Source organism: Saimiri boliviensis, chromosome 4 (assembly GCF_048565385.1).
Source record: "Saimiri boliviensis isolate mSaiBol1 chromosome 4, mSaiBol1.pri, whole genome shotgun sequence".
Classification (NCBI taxonomy): domain Eukaryota; kingdom Metazoa; phylum Chordata; class Mammalia; order Primates; family Cebidae; genus Saimiri; species Saimiri boliviensis.
Genome location: NC_133452.1, coordinates 164,046,616 through 164,055,849, shown reverse-complemented (window position 1 = coordinate 164,055,849; position 9,234 = coordinate 164,046,616). Strand labels below are relative to the sequence as shown.

Genomic DNA, 9,234 nt, shown 5'->3' with positions numbered 1-9,234 from the left:
GTGAACACTCCATTTCTGGTAGCTATCCTTATTCCCTATAATTTGTATTTCCTCTGCAGTGCCATTGGAAATATGGTGCTGAAAAACCCAAGAATCCCCCTTTTGAAATGAAAGGATTACAACTCATTTATTGAAAACATGCGTGGCTCTTAAAAGAGCCTTTGGGGTTAGATGTTAAGACGCTTACTTGGCAAAGTTACTTGGAGCTGGTGTACTTGGTGACGGCCTTGGTGCCCTCGGACACCGCGTGCTTGGCCAGCTCCCCGGGCAGCAGCAGGCGCACGGCCGTCTGGATCTCCCTGGAGGTGATGGTCGAGCGCTTGTTGTAATGCGCCAGGCGGGAAGCCTCGCCCGCGATGCGCTCGAAGATGTCGTTGACGAAGGAGTTCATGATGCCCATGGCCTTGGAGGAGATGCCGGTGTCGGGGTGGACCTGCTTCAGCACCTTGTACACGTACACGGAGTAGCTCTCCTTGCGGCTGCGCTTGCGCTTCTTGCCGTCCTTCTTCTGCGCCTTGGTCACCGCCTTCTTGGAGCCCTTCTTCGGGGCGGGAGCGGACTTGGTAGGTTCAGGCATTGTAGCGTTAGTTGCAACACTGTTGCAGACACCTGAGAAAATAATCATTCCCACTGAGGCCCCGTTCATTTATAGATGCGGTATTCAAATGAGGTTAATCAGATTTCGTTTATGATTGGATTAATTTAAGTGTCGTCACAAATGCCAATGTAAATTATACTTAAAGTTCTACGTTTTCATTGGCTATTCTATTACTTTACTTTTACCCAATCAGAAGGCCCATACTAGACTACCCGAGGCTACTATAAATAGACCTCCAGTCAAGACAGCTGTGTGCTTCGCGTACAGCAGTTGTTTTGGAGAGCCGACCTTATTTTTTTTAATGTATCATTGTGGTTTCAGCGCTTACATTGAAGCTACTTAACAGATTAGGAGAGCTAACATTCTCTCCCTCACCCCTGTAACAAATTGTGGGTGTCGTTGCATACAGAATACTTGCTAATTGGGACGTCCCCCGAAGCCTGGCAGCAAGCCCTTTATCCAAGTACATTAAGGAACAAATCTTTTCTGTAGTGACAGCTCCGAATCTCTAGTTATGTTGCAGTGGTCTCCCCAAGCATGACATACAGCGGTTAGGCGTACAATAGCCTTTGTATCGAGACATACGATTCTGCAGGGAGCGTAATCTGTGGGAGTGTTACGTGTTCTATTCGGTTTTTTTTTCGGAGCGTTGGAGACCCACTTAAGCCCGAAAAACGGTAACTGTTTTCACCCATGCTATTATGTATCGGCCAGGTCCTGCTAGGGATGCCGAGATGGGCTGTGCTCCATAACTCGAGAGCGCAATAAAAGCGTTTTGACGCCACCACAGTAGAGCTTGGACGACAGAACGCTCCAGACCTTAGCATACCGAGTTGCTACTCCCTCTCGGCTACCTTCCCCAGAGACCCGCCCCTCTTTGGCATCGTTTCTCCCAGCCACGCCCCCCAGGAGTGCAACAGCTCTTTTACTGAGATGGGTGGGTGGCTCTGAAAAGAGCCTTTGGGTTGTGTTGAGCTTCTAAGCAGTTGGCCAAAGTAACTTCTTACTTTTTCTTGGCTGCCGCCTTCTTTGGCTTGGCTGCCTTGGGCTTGGCGGTCTTTGGTTTAGCCGCCTTGGGTTTCACTGCTTTGGCCTTCGCTGGGCTCTTGGGCGCCTTTTTTGGCTTGGCTGCTTTTGCCTTTTTCGGGCTTTTCGCTTTTTTGGCTCCAGCAGCCGCAGCCGGCTTCTTCGCCTTCTTTGGGGTCTTCTTGGCGCTCTTCTTAGGGGTGGCTGCCCCCGTCGCCTTCTTAGGCTTCTTGGCCGCTCCTGTGGGCTTTTTGGCCTTAGCCGCCCCTGCCTTTCTAGCTTTAGGCTTGGCTTCCCCAGAGGCCGCCTTCTTGTTGAGTTTGAAGGAACCCGAAGCGCCGGTGCCCTTGGTCTGCACCAGGGTGCCCTTGCTCACCAGGCTCTTGAGACCTAGCTTGATACGGCTGTTGTTCTTCTCCACGTCATAACCAGCTGCTGCCAGCGCTTTCTTGAGAGCGGCCAAAGACACGCCGCTGCGCTCCTTGGAGGCGGCGACAGCCTTGGTAATGAGCTCGGACACCGGGGGCCCAGAAGCTTTGCGCTTAGCCGCACCTGCGGACTTGCGGGCCTTCTTCTTGACGGGTGTCTTCTCGGCAGGGGCCGGAGCAGCAGGCGCGGCAGGCGCAGTCTCGGACATGTTGAAGGCAGGCGTGAGGGAGAGCAATTCGAGCCGGAAGCAGAGGCACTGGCCGGGACTCGGGCCGCGGCGCTGCGCCCGCCCGTTTATATAGGGCGGAGCTGCGCCGTGATTGGTGCGCTGTCCAGCCCGCCTCGCTGGCAGCCGCAGAGTGTCCTCTCGGATCCCGAGTTGTGTTTGTTACACCTCAAAAAAAGCCAAAAATATAAAAATTGTCTACACCGAACTGCCCGATTTTTTTCAGATAGTGATCCCCGAAGCCTCAGGCTTCACGCAGATCTCAAATTATGAGGAAAGCACAAAGCCTTGTGCCAAAAACTTGCAATATTTCCCACCGTGCTTGGCAAATTTCAACTCAGAGAAACAAAACTTTCTATTTTCTTCGTAAATTATAAACAGATCTTTAACTGTGGAGTTTTCTGACCTCTCAAATATGATTCTCCAAGTGGTTAGCTTCTTATATGTCCAAAAAGCATGCCACTGGCATTAAGATTTTTATTACAAATCTGCACTTAAGTGAGGGAAGTAACACAGGCTCCTCGGAGAGTCCTGCCTATTGAGCCGAGGGCATTTGAGTTCATCAAACTGATTTAGTTTAATGCCAAACAAATTATTGCTCATTTGGGATTAAGTTTTGGACCCCTGGGACATCATTCTATGCAGCCATGGTTTTACTTCTGTCCGATACACCTGAGTTTTTAAGCAATTCCTTTGGATAATTCTTTCCCTTTCTGCTCCCAAGGGTTGGGGGCGGGGCTGTTGCTTCTCTCTTCCTCTGGACAACTGCTCCATGGATTAAGATACCTTGAATTCGGGGTATTTGGGAACGAAGGGAAGTCCAAAATATACTAAGGGTACAGAGATGAAAAAGGATTAATTTTTAAATGTGATGTTCATAAAGTCACTGGAAGTGGAGGTGCACTTTAAAGAATTTGTCTGCAGCCTTGCTGAATGCTTTTGGCATATGCTTCATAACCAAACTGCAATAAAGCATTTTAGAGCTGAAATTCAAGCGTTGATGATAAGGGAAAATAAATAAGAAGAGTAGATTGAAACAGATCTACTCCCATTATTAGAGAAACCCAGCCCCTATTATTACTGAATAGTTAAGGAATGACTAGTACACTCACCATGCGTGGTTTCAATTCCCCTGAAGACTGTGTCCCAATGTTTCCGAGAGCGCCATAGAAAGAAAAATAAGTGACATGTAGTAATTAAATGACAAGTTCAAATTTCGATCTCAGAAGCAGAGCTTTGAGAATCTATCTAACCTACTATAAATCATTGCCCTCTGAAAACATCCTTTTAACAATGTGTGAAAGAGTGAATTTCTTTAGGTAGTTGCCCAACCAAGAAAAGCGTCCATACGTTGGCAATGAAAGCACCATCAAAAGAATTATTTCTGAAAACCGGTAAGGCTGGAACAGTATGGGTGGAACTGCAAGGCACGTATCATGGAAACTAAATAAAATTTTGCCCCCGCTACAAGGTGATACACTATTCTGTGGATGTCGCTGATTGTAACATGGCATTGGATATCACTTTGAATTTTATTTTCATTGCTCAAAATCTCCAGACAGAAATTCTGCTGCTGAAATAAAGAGAATATAGAATTTTGATATAACGTGAGTGAAATGTATTAAAATAGTACTGTTTAGGTGTTGAATTTGGTATAAAAGTTTTGTAAATTATCAATGTGTTTAATATCTTAATGTGTAAATATTTTCAATCTAATTAGTGCACAACAGTGCAAAAATAAATGTGCCCTTTGCTACTTATTGAAATAAAAAGGGAGATGGATAAATCTCTAAAACAAACTAGGGAAACATTATATGGCCATTTGATTACCGAATAGTAGAATTGTACCTTTTTAATGACAACAAAAACACTTGTAAATGACTGAAACTTACACAACACACTGAAGCTTGCTTTCACCTGCCTCACTTTATCCAGTGTATTCCTTATGGCTAGGAGAAAACTTCAAATTCTGTGGTCTTTGAGCTTTCATTGCTTGCCCCCCTACGGTGTAGTGTGTTTTCTTTTCTTTCTTTTTTTCTTCTTTTCTTTCTTTCTTTTTTTTATTTTGAGATGGCGTCTCACTCTGCCTAGGCTGTAGTGCAATGACGCGATCTCCGCTTACTGCAGCCACCGCCTCCGCCTCCACATGCAAGGGGTGGGTGCGGTGGCTCACGCATGCAGTCCCAGCACTTTGGGAGGCTAAGGCAAACGGATTATTGGAGGTCAGGAATTCCATACTATCCTGACTAACATGGTGAAACGTCGTCTCTACTAAAAAAGAAAATAGAAAAAAAAAAAAAAGGAAAAGAAAAAAAAGCCTGGTGTTGTGGTAAGCGCCCGTGATCCCAGCTACTCGGGAGGCTGAGGCAGAAGAATCGCTTGAACCTGGGAGGCGGAGGTTGCAGTGAACGTGCCAGTGCCGTTGCGCCTGGGTAAAAGAGATTGAGGATTGGCCGCTAATTAAATCAAGCACCTATTTGACATGTTTCTGTGGTGAAATAAGAGTAATACCTTTAAGACCTCACTTTCATCTTGATCAGAGGACTGGCTATCTGAAAATTAGCCGTGTGCACACACACACATGTTCATGAGTGTCTTTATTTATTTATTTTTGAGACGGAGTTTCGTTCTCGTCGCCCAGGCTGGAGTGCAACGGCGCAATTTCGGCTCACTGCAAACTCCGCTTCCCGGATTCAAGCGATTCTCGCGTCTCAGCCTCCCAGTTATCTGGGATTACAGGCGTCTACCACCACGCCCAGGTATTTTTTTTTTTTTTTTTTTTTTTTGGCCTGGTAACAGTGAAAGACTCTGTCTAAAAAAAGAAAAAAAGAAGAAAAGATATCCATGCTGAATATGACCATATATTGGGAAGATGGGGGCAGCATTAGTTCATTCTTGACTTTCTTTGATTCACACCTCGCTGGCCACTGTAGTGGGCTCCAGAAGGAGAAAGGAGAGTAAAGTTCCGCATTCAATGAGTCATTATTTTCCAACCACAGCAGGTAGACTGAACCATGGCTGCCTGTAGACTACTGCAATCCTCTAGGACAGCATCTACATTCCGTATCCCTTTTTATCATTTTTAATCATAGTTATATTTTCCTTTTTTTGGCTACTGTACTATGTACTGTCTGCATCCCCTGCCCCCGCCGCCACACGCACACAACTGGGCTGCAGCCTGAGCTACCCGCTACCCGTATTCTTTAGTCAATGTAACCATCCTCTGTGACGGATAGTTATCTCCACTCTAGAAAGGAGAAAACGGGCAGGCAGAGGTTAAGAAATTATCTTGAGAAAACTGTTGGTTAAGAGGTACTGTCCAGGTTGGGGTAGGAGGAGGCGGGCGGATTGCCTGAGCTCAGGAGTTCGCAACCAGCCTCAGCAACACGGTGAAACCCTTGTCTCGACAAAAATACAAAAAATTAGCCGAGCGTCGCGGAGTGCGCCTGTAGTGCCAGCTACTGGAGAGGCTGATGCAGGAGAATTGCTTGAATCCAGAAGGCAGAGGTTGCAGTGAGCCAAGATAGCGTCATTCCACTCCAGCCTGGGCAACAGAGTAAGATTCCGTCTCAAAAAAATAAAATAAAATAAAAATAAAGGACATTCCAGATTCCAGTGCACATTGGTCTTACTTTAAAGCCTGTACTCTATTAGGGAGTGTTTTCTCAAGCTGCAGATCTGAACAAGCATGTAAATTTGTGAAATCAATTTAGTTGTCAAGGCAAAAATATTTCTATTTTCAGTGAATTAGAATCTAATATAAAATATCAGTTCCCACTGCATGTAGTTTTAGTTATACACACAAATCTTTATGTTAGGCCCTTATGTAAAAGACATTTCTAATGTGCCTGTTCATATGTCCAGAGTGTTAGTACATCTTTCTTATGCAATTTCCTGAGCTTTTATGTTCATAAAATATTATCAAGTATGTTCTTTAATGAGCTAAGAAAGTAGTTTTTTACCATTGACATTTGTAAAGCCCATAAGGAACCCTGAGTAGTGGAAAATGGGGGACATTCAGATCTTTTTTCTTTTATTTTGGACATGATAGGAGTAATATGAAGCTACAAATATGATTATAAACTAAGGGGGAAAATGTGATTTGAGAAAAATTGAAAGAAAAGAGAAGATTGTGTATGGTTGCTTTTACCTCACAGTTCTGCACTTGAAGAGTTTAATTCTGAATTTCTGTGTTTTAGTATGATGTTACCATGATTGCTTTATTAAAGAAAGAGGTTGGAAAAGAGGTGCTTTATACTAGATAGATATATTATCTTCAGCATTGTTTTTCTTTTTACTTAAGTTACTAATTAAAGCTCCAGGTTGCATGCCCACGGTTATTCATCACAGCAATGTGTGGAATTGTAAAATATTTCAAACAACTTTAATGCTCCTACATAAGAGAGTTGTTGGATAAAGTAGGACACATTTACACAGTACAGTAATATGCAGGTACAGAAATGACTTTGATCTCCATAAAGTAGTATACAGTGAATTCCAGGATATACATTTAAGTGATAAGTCAAAGTACAAAAGAATGTATACATAATACAATGAACTTTACATTGAAGAATCCTGGCAATCACCACCTTAAGTAAGGTAAACATCACAAAGTAAGGAGGCATATGTGTATTATGAACTCATTGCATTGAGAAGGACATTTTATCATTTTGGAAGTATTTCCTGTGAAAAACACATAAATTCACTCCACTGAAAAAAAAGGGAAATTTCATCAAGGGATAGTCTTCAAAATAACTGATAAGGACTCTTCAAAAGTGTGAACATCATAAATATAAGAACAGACTGCAGAACTAACACAGACTTAAAGAGACTAAGAAACAAGTAATGACTAAATTCAATGTGAGATCCGGAATAGGATCCTGAGACAGAAAAAAAAAAAAAAAATTTAGTGGGAAAATGTGTGATATTTGAATAGGTCTGATGTTTAGTTAATATTTTACCAGTGTCTATTTCCTATTTCTGATCATTGTATATGGCTAGGTACATTAACATTAGAGGAAAACAGTTGTTGAGAATAAGAAACATTACGTACTATTTGTGCATTTTTTTTTGCAACTTTTTGCAAAAAAAAATTATCTTGGTATCTCACAATGTTAGAATACTTTTCACACATGGTAAAAAGAAACAATACAAAGTACCAATATGTGATACAGATTCTCCATAGTGCTGGGAAAAAAAAATAACAACATAGTAACAGTTCATGGAGGGAAGAAGATAAAAGTTAAGTAATGTTGGAAAAGAAAATTGATTGGCTACTAGCTGGGCGGGTGCATTGCCTCGCCTGGAATCCCAGCACTTCGGGAGGCTATGGCAGGCATATTACCTGAGGTCAGGAGTTCGAGACCAGCTTGGCCAACAGGGTGAAACCCTGTCTTTACTAAAAATACGAAAATCAGCTGGTTATGGTGGCAGGCATAAATCCTGCCTTTAAGGTCAAAACAATCTAATTATTGTAAATACATACTTACTATAATCCTGCCCTTACACAAATTCTCTATGATCTTTCAGTCCTGGGGGTTGGGATGGGGTAAAGGTGAGAGGGCAGATTCACTGACTTGTCAGGAGACGTGGCTTCTGTTTATAAGTCCCTATTAAATGTTTCTTTCTGAGAAACGATTTCTCATCTTCCTTCTTATGCCTCTCAGTTTCCTTGGCCTTAGGAGGCAAATGTGCATAGAACTAGTAATGGAGGAACATGTTTTAAGTATAATATACCTGTTTAATTTATGACAGATAATTAGACTATTGCAACATAGTCATAAAGTTTACTATAGGCTACATTGGGTTCAGCGATATAAGCAACTTTTCTATTCAGTTTAACATTGAAACTATAATCATTTTTAAAAACAATCTTTCAGCATCTATTGATTCAAACTTCTGGCCACTGTCTTTGGAAGAGGTGGTTCAATTAATACATTGCAGTTGGCCTTCTTGTGTATCTTCAGTTTTTCAGTTTCTCTTTTGGTCTGTGATACTTACTGTTATTGTTTCCTCAGTATCTCTTTAGTTTTCCCTCTCTATTCCCCTTATATTATGTGAATTTGTTGGTTTATAAATGTAAGGATTTTCGATTTACACATGACCCCTAATTTATATGCAGTGGCAGCTTTGCATGGTGTTTTAACAGATTGATTCTTGTGTGGACTCTATTGCTACATAATAAATTGTTCCAAAAGTTAGTGGCTTAAAATAATAGTAAATATTCATTATGTCACACACCTTCCACGATTCAGGAATTTGAAGATGAGGGAACAGTAATTTCAACATGGGATCTCTCATGAGGTTGGAGTCAAGATATTTGCTGGGACTTTAGTCATCTGCAGACTTACACTGAAGAATGGGGCTGGAAGATTCCCAGATGGCTCAACTGGCTAGCAAACTGGTGTTGGCTATCAACAGAAGACTTCCATTCCTTGGCACATGACACCCTTTGTAGGGCTACACGAGGGCTCAGTATCTGGCAGCTGGCTCTCCCAAGAGTGATTTAAGAGAGAGCGAAATAGAAGTCAGAATACCATTTATGACTTAACTTTGGGAGTCACAAAATTTGTTAGTTTGATTGGTCAGAGCTATCCAATTTGGGAGGGAGATACACAAGCCTGGGAATACCAGATGAGAATTTATTGAGACATCTTGGAGTCTGGATATCAGAGTTCTGGAGACGTACTACTCCGTTTCAATCTCAATTCTCTATCGTTTGCTAGGTGACTTTAAGAAACTTACTACACTCTATTTCTCAATTTTCTCATGCCTAAAATTTGGACAGGAATATTGCAGTAAATTGTACTATTGCTCCCATGTTTTTGCCTCCCTTTTTGGGAGTATTATATATTCTTGCCCATTGACATAGGTTTACAATATTCCTCTCCATATGAGGAGCACTCTTTCCTACTACAGTACCTGCATATCAGTCTATACATGTGAGCTGCTTTGC

The 9,234-nt window shown here is 42.3% G+C and overlaps 2 protein-coding genes across 2 annotated transcripts; both read right to left on the bottom strand.

Annotated features, from left to right (window-relative positions):
• Positions 1–146: 146 nt before the first annotated feature.
• LOC141579892 (histone H2B type 1-M) lies at positions 147–620 on the bottom strand. The gene has a single exon (XM_074398548.1). The coding sequence runs from the start codon at positions 575–577 to the stop codon at positions 197–199; it is 381 nt and encodes a 126-aa protein (XP_074254649.1). The 5' UTR covers positions 578–620; the 3' UTR covers positions 147–196.
• Positions 621–978: 358 nt separating this feature from the next.
• Positions 979–2,329, bottom strand: H1-4 (H1.4 linker histone, cluster member). Its single transcript, XM_003927268.3, has one exon. It carries the CDS (start codon positions 2,259–2,261, stop codon positions 1,602–1,604), a length of 660 nt encoding a protein of 219 aa, XP_003927317.1. The 5' UTR covers positions 2,262–2,329; the 3' UTR covers positions 979–1,601.
• Between the last annotated feature and the right edge of the window lie 6,905 nt (positions 2,330–9,234).